The following is a 17,979-nucleotide window of genomic DNA, read 5'->3' on the forward strand; positions in this document are numbered from 1 at the left end:
TTAAGCTCTTCTTAGTTAAGTTTTCTTAGCACCAAGAGGATGTAGTCACTGTTTATCCAAAACATTCCTATTTTGTTTTTATTTTTATGAGTTCTTCTGAACTCCACTGGTCTTTAGAGGGCAGGTACCTTCCCGCTAGTACCCCCAACTTTCCCTTCCTAGGTTAGGAAATTCCTGGGAGTCCACCCGGCTCCATCCATTTCCTCCGGGGGAGCTGATCTCTTTAGTCGGGAGAGGCGCTCTAATGCCTGGGGCCTGACATCCCTAGACCAAAGATGTGCAGCGGTGATTTCCCATTGCCAGTCAGTGCCTAAGGACCCCAGGATCCCTCTGTGGTCTCCCACCCAATTACTGGCTTAGCTACACCAGATCCGATGAGATCGTACTAGCTTGAGCCCTGCCGGCCAGAGCACCGCTTACGAGGCGCAAGAATGCAATAAGGCCCAACACGCCCCATCCTAATGTATATACTGGGGCTCTCTTTCTAGGGGCGGAACCGCGACAGAGGGACGGAAAAGGCCCCTGCCTCGCTATTGGAGGGAGGAATTTGGCCGCCAAGGCGGACTTCTGCAACAGCCAATCGGCACTTATTCTGGGAAAAGACGGTTCTCCCCCTTCGGGAACTGCTTCTTTCCCCGCCAATAAGCACTCGGGAAGCGCTCCCCTTTCCTCGCAGGCCAGACGGCGTCCTCCCTGGCCAATCCCCTCGCGGGGATCTCGAGGCCTTCCTCACGCCCGCCATTCAGCGAGGCGGTGTCGACGAAGAGACGTTTCTCCAGCCAATCAGCGGCCAGGCTGCTCCAGTCTTCTGATTCCGTTGCGCGGGCGGCTCTTCGAGGGTGAGGAAGGTGAGAGGAAGGGGGGCGGCGGTGGGTCGGTCCTTTCTTGGCCGTCTGTCGGGCTGTTTCTTCACCCTCAGGGGCTGAGGGGGGGGGGAGGGGCTTGGGAAACATCGCAATAAAAAAGAAGGGGGGGGGGGATAGAGGTTGTGGATGAGAAACTTTGGCGGTTCAGCAGAAAAGTGGCCGGAGGCTGCTGGCCGAGGATGCCCGGAGTGACCCCGGGGGGGGGGGGGACAGCCAGTCTACGGGGACCCCGGGCTGGGCTGAGCTGGGCTCCGTAGAGTGGGTGCTGTGCCGGGCTGGGCATATGCCGACCGCCTTTCCGTGTGGCTGAAGAACAGAAACCAGATGCTGCACGGTGCCTAACAGCTGCAGCCCGGAAGTGTGCGTGCCAACTAATTTCTGGCAGGGGTCCTGCTCCCGAAATTCAGCTCGCGAAGCCTTTCTTGTTCTTCTAGTCTTATGGCAGGAGATCGGATTGATGTTATCACAGCAGTAATAAATGCCGTTGACCAATGTGTGTCAATTCTAAGAAGCAAAAGAGACTGCGAGCAGTCTGATATTTTACTTGTTTTTATTTGTTAAGTAGCATTTAAAGGCAAAAGGGCCTGGATGGGAAAAGCGTAGAGGTATTAAGCGATAAAAGTGGCTGGAGAAGAATGCCCTTTGTTAGTGCTCAGGTACATGTTTGTCTGAAGCAGCAGAACGAATTTGGAGTCCAGTAGCACCTTAAAGACCAACGTTTTTCTCAGAGAGCCAGCTTGGTTGTAGTGGTTAGGAGTGCCAAGTTCTAATCTGGTGAGCCAAGTTTCATTCCTAACTCCTCCTCCACATGCAGCCAGCTGGGTGACCTGGGCTCGCCACAGCACTGATAAAGCTGTTCTGACCGAGCAGTGATATCAGGGCTCTCTCAGCCTCACCCACCTCACAGGGTGTCTGCTGTGGGGAGAGGAAAGGGATGGTGAATGTAAACCGCTTTAAGACTCCTTCTGCTAGAGAAAAGTGGTATAGAAGAACAAACTTCTTATATTCAAGGTATGAGCTTTGTGTACATGAAAGCTCATGCCTTAAATAAAACTTTGTTGGTGTTAAAGGTGCTACTGGTCTCATTAGTACTGTTGGAGATATGCTGTTTTGGTGGAGGGGGTCCTGGACAGCTCAGGCTAGTCCTGTCCCCTCAGATCTCAGCAGCTAAGCAGGGCTGGCCCTAAATGGAGGACCTCCTAGGAATGCCAGAATCATGACACAGGGGCAGGCAAGACAAACTATCCAAACATCCCTTGCTTTGAAAGCCCCATGGAATTGCCATAACTTAGCATAATGTGCTTTCCACCACCATGGAGAACATTTACCTAGTGTTGAAGTTCAGCTGCCCCATTTTTAAAATAATGCTGTGTATTTTTTCTTCCTTAAAACAATTGATCTCATGATTTTGTTAGTGGTGTATACTAAGCTTTGAAATGGTAAGAGTCTTAGTATTTCCAAATGTATGGAAATGTGACAATGATTTAAATGTAAAAAACTGTGTTCAAGACTTCATGAAAACACTTCAATCTGAAAATGCTTCTGGGGTGAGTTGCTTCTTCATCTCATAGAAGTGGCATTTGTTTGCTTATTGTGCCACTTCTATCCTATCCTTAACAAGGTTGGTCTCAGATAAAATTTCTGGACATTTTGAAACCTTCGGAAAACAAAAAACACTTGGGGGCAATTTTGGGGGAAACTGAAATGTATGCATTACTTACTCTCCTATCAAACCTAAATATATTTTGCTGATTTGACTAAATGCATTGTTCATGAAATCATAGTATGGCATATTTGGAATTCAGAAGTATAAATGTCTTAATATTCTGTAATAAAAATATCAAATATGTCCAATATTTGACAGACTGTTTGCTGTTCTGTATCATACTTTAGAAATGTCTTCGTTTTTGCCATTTGTGAAATAGGAAAACATAAAAATTGAAGGTAGAAAAATTCTGAAGTAAACAAAAGAAGTTCTGTCATTTGGATAGAAACACACTTGTGCAGTCACAGTTTAAGTCCTATTGTGCAATAGTGGTTAACAGATCTGCAACAGGACAGGATTTTTTGTGGGTTGCAAACTCTGAGTGACCTTCAGCAAATCATTTAGCATTTGCCTTACAGTTTGTTAAATGAAAATTGTAAAACTACTTGTCCACAGAAAATCCTGAATGAAATTCTAATGGTACGAATAATAATAAGGACCAAAGAGGTTGGGATTAAAATATCCAGTTTGCTTGCTGGAGCCCGGGCATTGAGGAACAGGAGCCGTTTGTTTAAAACAGGGAGTGTACAGTACCATCCTAAGCAGTATTACATCTTTATGAATCCACTGAACTCCAGCTAAGAGTGTATTGGCTGGAATGAATTGATTGAGTTCAGCTGCAAGGACTCATGGTTAGATGTTTGGTGGGATAAGGCGGGAAGGGGTAGCAGCTGAGGAAAGACTGGAACCATGTGCATGTTACCCGGAGTTCCTCTCTCTTTCGAACGTTCTGTTTCCAGAGAGCAGATGAAATGTTGAGATTTGGACCTGGCAACTCAAAGAGAAGCCGAGATAAAGTAGAGAGAGAAGTTGGTTGTAACCCACCAAGTAGGTTAGATTATACCCCATTTGGCAGGGTCTGTAGGTCCAATGTGTGTATGGTGCTCAAACAAAAGTCTGTACTGTAATATTATTGGCATCCCAGGCTATTGGAGGCAGTGCCAGGAACACTGGAGGGCAGGAATAACCTTCCAAGGGTACATGATAAAGCTGCCAAGGCTGTGAAGGGCACCCCATATGGGGTATAACAAATTGAGCAACAATGGGAATGGGAAACCCGAGCCCAGTTGAAAAGGGAGAAATTGGAGTCTCAGAATAATAGCTAAACTGGAAGTGAAATGCACAAATCAGGATGGAGGGATCTAAGTGGCCCTACTTTTGTACTTTTTCCCTGATGATAATTTGTTGTCCCTCCCCCCCCCTTTTTTTTCCTTTTCTTTTTTGCAGATGGCCCAGAAGCTCCTCCTCAGGCCATTCCGGTCCATCCCTTTCAAGCATCTCTCTGTGCCACTTCAATCCCCACCATCATCATTACTTTCCAGGGTGACCGCTGTGTCCTGCTGCCCCATCTTCTGTGGCTCCTTGCCCGCCACTGCTGCACGTGCTACAGCTACTAGGACGTTTTCTACTTCTCAGGTCTTCAGAGATACCTTTAATGTCCAGGATGGGGATGACTTCCAAGACAGAGTTTTGAAGAGCCAGAAGCCAGTGGTGGTAGACTTCCATGCGCAGTGAGTAGGAAGTGTGTGTCTCTGTGTATATGAGATTCACCCTGCAAGTTGCCAGAGGCTAGGCAGAGAGCTGCAGCTTTTTAATGACTTGGGTCTGGGTTTGCCGGCACTGATTGTGTTCTCCTAACTGACAGAAGCTGCAAGGAACTACTTTCTAAAGTACTGCAGGAGCTGAGTTCTGCTTGGGACTGCATGGGGTTAGGAGAACTCCTGGCTTCTCCTGTGTGCTGTTTTCCAAACTGAAATGTGTGTGTGTTATTTGTTGCATTTTAGATCTGCTTATGCAGTATTTTAATGCATGTGTAGCTTTGGAATGGAGCAAATAACACTCTCTGGGGGCCATTTCAGCTCCAAGAAGAGGTACGAGAGAAAGGCAGAAATCTCTCTTCCCCCATGCTGTAGTCCCGAGCAGAATTGGGGCCCTGCATCTCTTTGAAAAGCAGGTTCCCGTCACTCCTGTTTGATTGCAAGGAATATGAGTCAGATCTGGGAACTCAAACCTGATTCATTAAAAGTCTGAACATCTAGTCTGAACCTTTGCTTTCATTCTTTCTCTAGCATTGACTTCCTGTGCTTCCTTAAACAAACTGCCCAGAGGCTGGGATGACATCCTCCCTAGTCTGGGAGGCTCAGCTTTGCCTCTCCGTTCCCTCAGTCCTGTGCTGAAGAAGTTAACCATTGTTGTGTTTGTGCTTATCTGCTTTTTTGAGGTTGCTTCTCCTAAGGGGAGGCATTGCCAGACATGAGAAATTAATTGCCTCTCGCTATTTGAACCAGGATTTTTCCAGCTCTAATAGAGCTTGGCAAGAATTTGCTGTGAAGAAATATCTGCTTCAAGGTCAGATTGAGGCTATCCACTGCGCAAGGCATCAGCTTCCCCCTCTCCTTCATGGCTGAACAATCCTGGCCTGAAATCATTTGGACTGATTGTAAGGTTGGGATTCAAATCCCATAAAATGGTGGTGATCTTCCCTTTTCACTAACACATTGTAGGAACAAATCCATTGCAAAATGCTGAAAAGCTGCAAGGATGTGTCATGTAGTTTAACTGGGGAAAATCCTTCTTGCCACTTGAATGACTGAGGGTGGACAGTTGCACCTCTGTGTGCCTTATATTTCTTTATGTCAAGAGTGATTTAGAAGTTGGGATCATCATTTTGTTTTAGGGCCCTACTTCAGTGGAGGGGGAAACAAATCTGTTGGAGCCTCTTCAAAGGTAATGAAAATAAAACAAAGCCTAGTAGAAGCTAGGGCTATGGGAACTGGGCTTAACCCCAATGAGGCAGATTTGAGATAAAGCTCTAGGGTAACAGTCCAGAATGAGTTATTAGCTGAGCTCTTCTGCTTGTTGGAGACCTTCTCCTGTCCTACAGAGCAGACTGGCATATAACTGGCTTTATTTTTCCCTCAATTCTAATTCTTGTGACAGCAATAAAAGGGTTTGTGTTAAGTACTAAAACTGAACAGAGTTTTTAAAGCCCATAGTATTTAAAGTTCCATCATTTCAAATCCATAGAAATAACTTTTTTCAAGGGCTGAGTCTTAATTTTGTTTGGCTATTCAGGAGGAATGTCTTCAGAATAAGAATATTGAAATTAAAAAGAAAGCCCACTAATAATAATCTGACAAATTCTGCATATTCTATATATGCATTATGGGAATTACATCCTATCATAATATGCCAATTACCTGTCACTCTTTAGTTTACAATATGTTTGTAATGTGGTTTTCAACTCTGCACATGCTCTGCAGTTGTGTTGCTTGAGTGCATCTTCATTACCTGCTTGTCTCAATTGCTTTGTGATCAGAACAGAAAGAGCATTTTGAAACTAAGATTCACAAGTGCATTCAATGGATCCACTTCACTAATGAGTGACAAAGAAAAGTTTTGGGGTTTTTTTGTGGAGTTGCATTTACTGCCTGATTGACGGCTGTCAAATACAAGTGTGGATTATGATATAACTATAATTACTTCATGGCACTATAGGAAAGAGGCAAAATCTTCACTCTGTGACCTTTGAAACAAAGCAGTATAAAGTTTAACTTAATTGGATTGTGCCCTTTGTTCATATTCTGTATTCTGCCCTGAGTCCAAGGAAGAAAGTGGACTATAAGAGCCATCTTGGTGTAGTGGTTAGGAGTGCGGACTTCTATTCTGGCATGCCGAGTTCGATTCTGCGCTCCCCCACATGCAACCAGCTGGGTGACCTTGGGCTCGCCATAGCACTGATAAAGCTGTTCTGACCGAGCAGTGATATCAGCTCTCTCTCAGCCTCACCCACCCCACAGGGTGTCTGTTGTGGGGAGAGGAATGGGAAGGCGACTGTAAGCCGCTTTGAGCCTCCTTCGGGTAAGGAAAAGCGGCATACAAGAACCAACTCTTCTTCTTCTACTATAAATTGAATGAATGAATACATAAAATAAATTAAAATCTCCATCAGACTCTTAAATCATGCTAAATCTTTCTCTCTCTTCACTTTCAGTTGCTAGTTGGGAGAAGGAGGAAGTGGAGATTGCATGTGGGTGGTTGCATGGCAACCATGGAAACAGTGGGAGCTGATTTCCATAGCATCTTCATACAGACTAGGTTTATTCCAGCCCAGAATAGGTAGCTGCAAAGGTTAGTTAGATCCAGGGAAGATAGGTCCATCAGTGGCTACTAGCAACAGTGAGTAAAGAGAACTTCCGTAGTCAGAGGCAGTAAATCCCCCCTCTCTGATCTAGAAGGGCTCTTCTAGTGTTTTTAAAGATGTGGCAATGGTAACCTGCCTTTGTTTAGAAAACTGACTTGCTTGTCATTGTGTTCCTGTCGACATACTATACTGAATTGGTTCCTAAACCTGTCAGGGTTTCCTCTGTCTGGACCTTACAATTTGGAGAGCCAATTGGACCTTACCTGTGGCGACATAGAAGCTGCCCACTAGCTCACATGGCCACAAGCTGTAACAGATCCAGGTGCCAGCTATAATTCAGCCAGATCCTGAAGCCCCTTCTCTCCGTGACACTGTGCCCATTAGTGTGGCTGCTGGCATGGCAAGCCAGACAGCCGTCTGTGCCTTTTTACCACTGCTTGCATATGTTGCTGCTGTGTGCTGGAACTTTACTTACCCATGTGGAGCCAGGCTGGTTTTCAGCCGCTGCATCATCATGGTGTTGTGTGAACTGGGCCTGGGGCCATCTGGCTGGAAGGAAAGAACGTTATGCTGTGTGAAGATCTGGGTCAAAATGCTCAGTTTGCAAACTGGCGAGAATGCAGGCTCTCTGATGGTTGTACAGGCAATGTTAAAAAGTGCCTCTGTGCAGACTGAGCATTTGCTGTGGCCACGGGGGGCCCTTGATGTTTCTCCTGTACAAGAGGGGAGGGAGCTGTCGGTAGTGCCCTGTGTGAAGAAAACCAAATTCAAATTCCAGGCATGGCAGGTAATTGGCCCTGGTAAGAACTGGTAAAGAGACATTCTGGTCAAAGGATGGTCTTCAGAAGGAAGCAGGTGATTGCAGAGTCTGGGAAATCAACACAACTCTGCTTCAAGTGGGTCTCTGAGGAAAAAGGACACACTCTCTGCTGGTCTTAAAGCTGACAATGGATTCAAACTTTGTTCTATTGGTTGGAGTGTATGTTGGATTTCACAGTGGTTGTCTCTGAAAGCAAAACACTCTTGCTTGCTATCCCAGATTAACAAAATTCACACAAGGTATAAATAACACAGAAGAGACTCAAAAATATCTTTTGGGGGCCTTGTCTAATTCAAGCCTATAAATGCTTGACGGTATCACAGCAAACTCAAGGTGAGTGTTCAAAGTTCAGCCATGTAGTTTGACAATCTGTTCCCCCTTGAAGGGAATGAGGAAAAGCTCAGTGTCCTGAAAAGCATCTTGTTGCTTGCCACTGCCCTGGCCTCTCCCATGACTGAACATTTAATGTCCCTTTCTTCCCCTGAAGGTGGTGTGGACCTTGCAAGATCCTGGGGCCGAGACTAGAGAAGATGGTGGCGAAGCAGAAGGGCAAAGTGCTGATGGCCAAAGTGGACATTGACGACCACACAGATCTAGCCCTTGAGTATGAGGTATGTGCCCCTAAGAGCTGTGTGGGGGTGAGAGAGAGTGTGAGCGGGACAAATTCTTGTCTACATAATGTAAATATCGCACTTCTCATAACGACATTCAAAATGGCATACTGCCATTGGATAACATAACTACTACCACTGACATTAAGGTGAAACTGTATGAATGAGAGTGTGTGTGTGTGTGTGTGTGTATGAAGGCACTTCTGATTTTTGGGGACCTCCAGACCGTCCTATCACCTTATTGTGGTCTTGCAAGCTCAGGGCCGAGGACATAAAAAAAGAGTAGCCATTTAGTAGGGTAAATAAAGTAAAAACCCAATCACCAGAAGACTCAAAATATTGCTTGCCAAGGCTTGGCCTAAAACAGAAGAGGTCTTCACCATCTTGCAGAATACTACCAGAGTAAGCCAGGTAAACTTCCTATGAAATGGCGTTCCAAAACTCTGGGGCCACTCCCTGATAAGATTCTGCTCCTTGAAGAATACCAGTCTTGCCTTTGAATAAACTGAGACCTGGAGCAGGCTCTCCCCAGTTAATCCCTCAAGGGAAAGATTTTTTTTCTCCCCCTGTTGGGTTTGTTTGTTTGTTAGGATGGACTTTTTATTTTTTCATTGGAAAATTGGAATATATAGAGAGCACTAAGAAAAATGCCTGTGATATATATTTTTTCTCTTTCAGTATAAGCATAGTGCTTATCTAGGCAAGGTTTGTTTGTTTTTGTTGTTTTTTTTACGTTCAAGGTGTAACAGCATGAAAAAGTCTGATAACTTTTTCAGTTTTTTGCCCTTGAGCCCATAGGCCTAGAATACAGTGCTAGGTTGGTCCATCAAAGTCCATATTGTATAGCTCTCCAAGGTCTCCAAATTCTTCAGCATCACCTGCCATTTGATCCTCTTAACTGGAGGTGCTGGATACTGACTGACCTTGGTACCTTCTGCATGCCAAGCAGATGCTCTTATCACTGAGCCTTGGGCCCCTACCCTCTGTGAGGGGCTATGAATTGGACCTTCAGGTCAAACCGTACTGCCTACTTGGACTCCAGTCTTCAAGCTGTCCTCTCTCAGCCCTCCATTTGAAATATGGAATCAATAATACTGACTCTTGTTCGTTTGCAGAGTGGCTCATTTGTAAGGATTATAACAATGTATAATGCATGTAAAGCAATTTAAACTATGCTAAGTGCTTGTTTGGGCTTATTTAGATCAGGGCTGGGGAAAGAGTGGGGTGTGACCCTTTACCTTTGCACCATTTCCCCAGTGTTAATTTCATGGCCACACCAGAGCTTATTTGAGGGGGCGCTTTGGGGTGTATCGCAACTAGCAGAGGGCAGTCTTGCCTGAGGAAAACAGAATAGAGGGGAAGATCTAACACTCCCACAACTTTCTAAGGCACTACAGCCCCTGCCAGAGTTCTTTTTAGATCCAGCATACTCAGGCCTTAAGGCAGCTTGGTACAGCAGAAGCCCTGTTTCTGACCTTTTGAAGCCTTTCTGCTTGTGGTTTTCTTGATTGCAAATCATTTTGGTTGTTGTTTTTCCAAAAGCTCTCTTCCTGGCCCTGTTCCCTACTGCCAGTCAGCCCCTCAACTCAGCCTCCCACCCTCTGTTTACCAGGCATTGGCTGACATCTCAGCCTGAGCATTTCACAACCCCTTGGCAGTGGATTCTTTAGCAGGGAGATGGAGAGAGAGCAAGAGACCCCCTCTGTGAGCCTTGGAATGCCTGTGCATTCTTTCACACAAGCCTTGGCCTGCCCCTGGCTCCGGGCTGTCCCAGAGGAGCCTTCATCCATGATGGGTTTCCGACTGGGGGTGGGGAGCATAACATTCATGAAGAGTCTTCCCAGAGCTTGTTGTCTATCAGCCAGGACTTTGTTTTCCAATTCTCAAGTGGGTTAGGCATGTGTGTTTGTATCTTGCTTCTCTCCCCAAGAGCAGGGCCAAAGCAGTTTGCATTGTTCTCTCCTCCATTTTTGTCCCAACAACAGCCCTGTGAAGTAGGTTAGGCTGAGAGCGAGGGAGCATGTAACTGACCCAAGGCCACCCAGCAAACTTCTGTGTCAAATTTGAACCCAGGTTTCTAGGATCCTAGTGGGGAATTTTAACCACCACACTATATTCACATTTGGACACCTGGACCTTAGTTCTGCTGTTTCTCTGGCTTTTGGATGAGGGAAGCCTGTTGCCTGGTTTATCTGTGGGTGTCCAAATGTTCAACTAGATGGCTCTTACTCCATGCCCAGAGCCTCTCCCTGCTATATATATATAACTCCTGTGGTGGTGGCCAGAAAGGCAGGAAGTTGGGCCTGCCTCAGCCTGCAGCCACCTCCCTTTGAGCTCTTTGGGGCTCGCTTTGACTCGCTGCTGTTCTTCCTATTAATTTCCAGCCGAGCATTCAGTGGTAACCCTTTTCTTTGTGCTGCTGATGGACAGATTGGTGGGGGGAGGGGGGAGAGGGTGGCTGCTGCTTCCTTTGCCCAGAGCCCCCCATTTGTCACCTTTGCAGCATAATCTACACAGATCTTGAATGCAGTACTCCTTCTCCTTCAAGCAAGTGGCCATTCCAGCAACAAAAATCACTTGATGCATATTTTCTGCTTACATGGTTGGTTGCCCAGAGTAATTCCCTTGAGCACTTTGGTGGCCACCTCTGTGTTTCCATTTGATCCTTTGGAGGGAAGAATCTAGAGCGTCTTGAATGGAACAAGAAAACAAAAATGGGAGCTTGTTCATTCTGTACAAGCTGTCTGCTTGTCAAAAGCACTGACCACCTCCTGGGCAGTCGTGACATTGCTGTACACTGTGAACTTGGACACAGATGCACACTTCACAACTCTGGGCTTGAGGGCCTCTTCCTGAGCAGTGCAGGGGGGCAAATATTCCTCCCACCTTGTTTCCAAATCTAGGCCAAACTGCAAAGCAAAAATTGAATCCTGTTCCCATCAGTTGCTGTTGTGTGATGGTTGCATCCCAGTGGCAGACATTTTGTGATGGGTGGGTACTGCCTGTTTTCAAAATCTAAAAGTACAATGGTTGACAGCTCCAGGTTGGGAAATACCTGGAGATTTTAAGGGTGGAACTAGGAGAGTGGGGCCTGGGGAGGGGAGAGACTTAAATAAGGAATAACACCTGTCAGTCTACCTTCCAAAGCAGCTGACTCTCTGTTGCCTGGAGGTCAGTTGCAATAGCAGATCTCCAGCCACTTCCCTGGAGGTTGGCAACCCTAAACAAGCACCCACAAAGTTATCCAATCCAGGGAACCCAGGCTCATGGTGGGTTTAGGCTCCAAATCTCTATAATTATGTAGTTAGGTATGGCCTTTGAGAAAGGTTTGAAGTAGAGATAGTTCACTTTTATGTAAAGCAGTTATTATTTTATTTTGTTACATTTATATACCGCCCTCCCCTGGGGCTCTGGATTCAATACTGAACAGGATTCATTATTGATCTCCCCCTACTCTAGAAAACTCTAGAAAACCATGTAGTAGTGAATGGCAAAGTGACTCAAAGGTTGTGCTTTTCAGTGCTATGCAGAAACCACTGCTGTGCCTCTAGGGATGACAGTTTCTGGGTGGAACCTGGAAATCCCCTAGAATTATAGCTCACCTCCAGATTCCCCTGGAGAAAATGGCTGCTTTAGAGGGTGGAATCCATACCATGATACTCCACTGAGGTCCCTCCCACTGCCTACTCCTGGCTCCACCCCAAAGCCAAGAACTGGCAACCCTACACAGCATAAGCTTCCTGTACAGCTTAGGCGTATCTTTTACCATCTGGTTTCTACCCGTTTCAGTCATGATGGAAGGGTGAAGCCCTTAATCTATAAAAAAGTGTTGCTAATAAATTCTATTCCTGCACTTTCCCATAAACATGTGTTCCTATGAATATTCAAATTCTCCACCCTGCCTCACCCCAAAGCGGGGAATATTTGGAGGGCTTACCATGTTGTTTTCCAACTGGCCCCTAGAGGTCACTAAAGAACACCAAAGGTGACTGCTTTACTGGTGGAACCGGTCCCTCCCTGGGTAAAGCGTGGCATGTAGTGCTCAGAGGAGCTGTTCTGCATTGGCCAGCAGAGGGGAAAGGGTGGGGTCAGTTGAAACAGCCCTTTGTGTCTGGAGCAGCCGCTCTGGAAGAGCTGTCTATTGGGGTGGGTTTGCTAGTGGTAAATTGCTGATGGCAGCAAGACCCGAGGCAGCTGGGAGTGTGTTTGATGAGAGGGTGCATTCCAGGGATGGACAGCATTCAAGATAAGGATGGGACACGACCCAGTGGCTGGGCTGCCTGAAGATAAGGGCGCCAGAGGAGCTGTGGAATGTGTCGGCCTGTTCTAAAGCATTTACAAAAATCCCCCTGTCGTTCTCTCAGTTTTAAAAGGGCTTGCCCTTGTGTTGCCCATAACTTGTGAGGTTTTTGGTTTTGTTTTAGCCTTCCAGTGTAAGACTGTTCCGCATAAGCGTGTCTTAAGAGTCCTCTTCCTTCTGCACGAACCGGCTCCTCGCTTGCCACCTTGTCCTTAAGCAAAAAACAAACAGCTACCCAGGGTGGCACCTGATAAAACAATACATTGAATTGCAGAATATAATAGGATGTGACAGAACACTACGAGGGGCAGAAATTTCAGACTGGATTTCTGACATTTCCCCTTATATTGCTCTAGGACATGTCACTAGCTAGTTACATGGGCAACAGCAGGAAGGCAGCCGAGTGTGTGTGTGTGTGTGTGGGGGGGCTTGTGCCCTGCAAGAGTTCTTTGTCCCTCCGTATGACAAAGAGAATGAATTAAGCAAAATAATGGAGATACTGGTTTAGCTGTAGAGAGCCTGCTTGATATCCAGAGGGTCTCAAACTTAATCGCTGGCATCTCCAATTTAAAGGATCTGGTAGTAGACGGTTTGAAATATCTCTGCCTAAGACCCCGGAAATATGCTGACGGTCAAAGTAGACACGTCTGACCTTGACAAACCAGAGCTCTGACTCAGAACAAAGCAGCTTCATGTGTTCAAGTAAATGGCTCACTTTCCTTGCTGCTTCTGTCCAGCAGCAGCCATTTGTGCCTTCCTGATATTATGGATCAATGGACCCCCCAGGGGGGCTGCAGTGAGAAAAGAGGGCAGAATTACCCTCCTGTTCTTCCATTAATGGAAAGGCAGTGCGTGCACGAGAGTCCCTTGAAATGGAGGAGCTGTGGCTGAGTGCTAGGGGACACACTTTGCATGGGTGGAGCTCCACGCTCAGTCCCTGGCAGTCCGGTTAAAGGCTCTCGGGTAGCAGGCCCTTCTCTGCTGAGAATCAGTTCTAAGTAATACTGAGCAGGGTGGATGTGTGGTCTGACTGAGTAAAAAGCAGTTCCATAGGTTAGAGCTGCCCCGCCTCAATATGTGTACAAAACACAGGCACAGAGCTGGAAGGGATCCCAAAGGTCATCTAGCCCAAGCCATTGTGCAATGCAGGCTATACCCCCCTTCCACCCACATGACTTTGTACTCTATGCTCAGACAGATGCAAAAAACCTCCAGGATCACTGGAGCAGTCTGGCCTGGATGCGAGTTCTTTTCTGACTACAAAGTGGCAATTGGCATTTCCATGGGCTTATAAGAAAGGGCCACAAGAACGATGCACTTGACTCATCCCTTCCTACCCTCTCACCATATAGCTGAAATCAAGTGTGAGCTTGGACTTTATAGCACTCCCATTTCATGGACATCCATCTTTGGCCATGTTTATCTGTACTTCTTTAAAGACACATTCAGGGAAAACAAGGTCTCTTACGAGCATATGCAGACTGAGGGCATCGGTGAATGAGATGGCAGATACACAGTAGCAATCAGTGACCAGAATAAGCAGCATAAAATGCTTTAGACCTGTCATCCCTAGCCATGCTGTTAAGCTCTGCATCACCTTTGTTCCTGTGCAGCTGGGGCAGGGCATGGAAGAGGGTGCGGCTAATGCTATGGTCACTGATAACCAGCAATCCATACTGCCATAGGCTGCCTCATGGGAAAGCTTCTAAGCAGATTCAGAGAGTGTCCTGGATGTCTTTCTCCACCCACGGCAGTACGGCCTGAAATCTGTGAAGAGTTTTTGCTTCCCTTCAGAACTTTTACAAACAGTTAGAACTTCCATTTACTGGGAACCCCTGGGAATGTTTAGAAAGCAGGCAGGAAACAGTTCTGGTCTTATTGAAAGAAAATGTCGGGGGGGGGGGGGACAGTTCTCTCTTGTTCTCTTGCCTTTGTTATTTTCAGAGGTTTTTGTGTTCATAAAGTTGCGCCGACTTGAACAGCCTTGTACTTGGGTGAAAGGATTGTGGCGCCTGACCCTTGAGACCAAGACAGCTATGGTTTTCATTGGGCTGCCCAAACATGTAGCTTTTGGTATCCTAAAGCAGGCTTGTTAACGTCAAGATCCAAGATGTTTGAATCACTCAGTGGCAGCTTTCTTTCTCCATCGTGTAAACAGCTCCCTGCAGTTCAACGTGACAGACATTAAGTACACATGGAGCCTCTCAGAGAGCTGAAGGATACTGCTAAATTCCTCGCAAACCTTCCTGTGTGTGTGTGTGTGGGGGGGGGACAGACAGGACGCTTAATCATTCACTTTTGTACCTTTTGTTTAATGTTTGCTTTTGCTTCCACTCCTGCGATGATGGTCACAGGTCACTTGAGCTCAGCTGTTGTTTCTTTTGTGTCTTCATTTTTAAAGGTTTCGGCTGTGCCAACAGTCTTGGCTCTGAAGAACGGCAACGTGGTGGATAAATTTGTGGGGATTAAAGATGAGGATCAGCTGGAAGCCTTCCTCAAGAAACTCATTGGGCCTTGAGCAAGCCTAGGACAGCAGTCACTGAGGCCTCTTACGTTTTGTCCTTCTTGTCTGTTTGCTTGGAGGGGACGTGTGGGTTGGATGGAGTGGACCATGCCATCTTCTTCCCCCTTCCTGCTGAGGGGCGGGGGAAAGCAACACTCCCAGGAGGCTTTGCGCTCAAGGGGAAGGCCAGTCGGTTGGTGGTGGAGATATGGCCCAGTAGCCAGGGACAAGAAAGGTGGGACTCATGTCGAGGGAGAGAAGTTTCCTTATCCAACCTGGTCCAGGCTAGAATCAATGTAGTTCATAACTGCTGCTGGTGAGAAAGGGGCAAAATTATGTCAGTCTTTATTTTTCAAATGTTTGTCCTGACTAGGTCCTGGCTGAGGTAAAAACAGCTGCCTGGGGATACGTTTGAGCTGGCCTGCTATACCTATCTGCTTTGTGCCACTGGGAGACCAGTTTAAATGAGGCACCAGTGCAGATAGCCCCCTGTGAGCAGGTGCTTTGGCCTCACATTTCAGCCAGGCCTGTGTCTTCCACCTAGAGTGGTTTTAAATTGGTTTGCAGCTCTAGAGTTGCTCCCACAGGCCCTGTGTCTTTTCTCTCCCCGCCCTCCCACCATGCTGCTGTTTATATACCAAATAAAGAGAAATATTGATTGGGTTCATTTGTAGAGCTGCAATAAAGACTGCTTTAATTATTTTTGTCCTTTTTGTAGAGAATACCTTACTTGCTATGTAAGGTATCTCCTTTGGGGCACTATAGGATGGATCGATAAGGTCACTCTGGGAGGTGGCTAAGAGCAGCAGCCTCTACTCTGGAGAACTGGGCTTGATTCCCCTTTCCACTTGCAGCCAGCTGGGTGACCTTGGGACAGTCTGAGCTGTCTCCGCCCCATCTACCTCACGGGGTATCTGTAGAGGGGAGAGGAAGGAAGGCAATTGTAAGCTGCTTTGAGACTCCTTTGAATAGAAAAAAGTGGGGTACAACAAACCAGTTGCTCCTCCTCACTGCATGAGATAGGATATACTGGCAGAATGATACCCCCAGTTCATGGTTAAAAATATTAATGGCCTGCCCCAGTTCGCAGCTCAGCCATGTCCTAAAATCTCCCCGGTTTGTTTCAACTTGCCTGGTGATAAGGAGCTGGCTGTATGCATCATCCATCCATCACCCATCTAAAGGGAGCATTTATCTATATGAAATTGGAACTCTCTAGTAAAGGATGCTGTATTGGCCAAAAGTACAACCCTGGTGAGAAGCATGCCAGTTTATCAAAAAAGCAGCAGTGTCTTGTGAAGCAGGAGGCCCCAGATATGCTCCTTTCCCTTGGGAATGTCCCTACAGCACAACTGCAACCCTGTCTCTCAGTTCTGCATTTTGTCCTCAGGGACATTCCCTAGGCAAAGGAGCGTATCTGGGCAGGCCATGTGCTTTAACCCACTTCACACGAACCCAGGGTGTTCCCTACTGTACTGTGTGCCCGAAGGCACACAGATGGCCCTCATTGGAGAGCTGGGTTTTTGGATCAGGCTGATTCTTCCAGTAAAGACATTCAAGGTCTCTGTGTTATGGATCCAAGCAAATTCTTGTGATGACTGGCACCCCGGGATTTGGATTTTGGCCTCCAGCACATGTTTTCAAGAATGCCAGCCTGCCCGCAAGGAGAGTCGCTTGCAGGCATGGAAGAGGGAGCAGGGCGCTAACGGTTTTCAGAAATGAAATTCAGTATAATTACAACTGGCTAAAAATTTCTGGAGGAAGGCAGCCAAAACCAACCACAGCCTGTTCTTCCTTTGCCGTATGGCTCAGCACTTGATTTCTACCCTATGCCATTTGAAATTTCACCTGATTTTAACAAAGAATTCTTATTCTAAACTGTTAAGCTTACAGCGGGTGGAAATTATGTCACACAGCAGGGCTGGTCAAGCTGTACCTTTGGCCTACAACTACTGCAACCTTTTGACTGTCACGAGTTGGTCTTACTTGTTATTGAATGTAGCCCCTCCCAGCTACTCCGCTTTTGCGTGTTCCTAGGAACTACGTCCTTTCAAGCACCTTGTGGGCCGGCCAGCACCTGCTTCCTTAACACAGCCTCTGAAACTGCGTTCCCCCCTCCCGGCAAATGCCAATACTTGTTAACTTCTCAATGTTATCTTTATAGGCTCCTCAATTGCTTTTGCCTCTACAGAGATAGTTTTCAGTATTGTTGGGATGCTTAACCTTTGGATCTCCTCAATTGCTTCCCTTTCTTGCACCGTACAGGATCTGTAACCCACCACAGGCCAGTGTGCTGGGAGTGGCGGGTAAGAAATGTAATTATTAATAATAGTAATTAATGTCAGGGGTTTGTTGCGCAGGAAAAGTTTCACTCGTTAACTTGTCACCTCAGACAATTTGCAGCAAATCCTTTAGCAAGCCGCACTTAATGTGCTTGCGTGTTTTCCTGCAACCCTAATTGCCAGCCAGGTTTCCCAAGCCAGGTTGCTTGCTGGGCGAGTCCCTCAGGAAATGGAAGCAGGAGGAGGGAGGAGGCTGGGCTCAATCCTTGAGGAATTGCTGTACAGCCTTGCTGTTGAAGATGCCATTACATTTGGGAGAGGTCTTAAGCACAGTGTTTTGTCTTATTAGCTGTTAAGGATTCCTCAGTGTACTTTCAAAGAGCAAGACTCTTTCATTCTGCTGTGTTGCCCTCCATGGGGTACTCAGCCCATGGCAACCCTCTCCAAAAGTCTCTCTAAAAATGTCAAGAGCTAGGGTAGTATAGTTAATGTAATTCATTTGCCCTCGGGTAGTGAGAGCCAGCTTGGGTTAGGGGTTAAGACTAGTGGCCTCTAATCTGGAGAGCTGGGTTTGATTCTCCCCTCCTCTGCCTACAGCCAGCTGGGTAACCTTGGGCTAGGCACAGTTCTCTCAGAGCTCGCTCAGCCCCATCTACCTCACAGGGTGTCTGTTGGAGGGAGAGTGAGG

General features: G+C 46.7%; 1 protein-coding gene across 4 annotated transcripts; it reads left to right on the top strand.

Annotated features, from left to right (window-relative positions):
- The first annotated feature begins 627 nt into the window (after positions 1–627).
- TXN2 (thioredoxin 2) lies at positions 628–15,709 on the top strand. Of its 4 annotated transcripts, none has more exons than XM_077339634.1 (4): positions 628–848; positions 3,859–4,142; positions 8,083–8,206; positions 14,908–15,709. In XM_077339634.1, exons 2-4 carry the CDS (start codon positions 3,859–3,861, stop codon positions 15,022–15,024), a joined length of 525 nt encoding a protein of 174 aa, XP_077195749.1. In that variant the 5' UTR covers positions 628–848; the 3' UTR covers positions 15,025–15,709. The 4 variants fall into 4 exon arrangements, with proteins under 4 accessions (XP_077195749.1, XP_077195750.1, XP_077195751.1 ...); XM_077339635.1 differs by having other exon boundaries at positions 668–839; XM_077339636.1 differs by lacking the exon at positions 628–848 and adding an exon at positions 1,081–1,226.
- Positions 15,710–17,979: the final 2,270 nt, after the last annotated feature.

The sequence above is a fragment of the Paroedura picta genome, chromosome 5 (assembly GCF_049243985.1).
Source record: "Paroedura picta isolate Pp20150507F chromosome 5, Ppicta_v3.0, whole genome shotgun sequence".
NCBI lineage: Eukaryota > Metazoa > Chordata > Lepidosauria > Squamata > Gekkonidae > Paroedura > Paroedura picta.

What these genes read in the sequence shown, in the direction of transcription:
- TXN2 (XM_077339633.1), top strand. An exon ending in GTGGTAGACTTCCATGCGCA is followed by an intron (nt 4,143 to 8,082) that starts GTGAGTAGGAAG and finishes CTTCCCCTGAAG; the next exon opens with GTGGTGTGGACCTTGCAAGA. An exon ending in ATCTAGCCCTTGAGTATGAG is followed by an intron (nt 8,207 to 14,907) that starts GTATGTGCCCCT and finishes TCATTTTTAAAG; the next exon opens with GTTTCGGCTGTGCCAACAGT.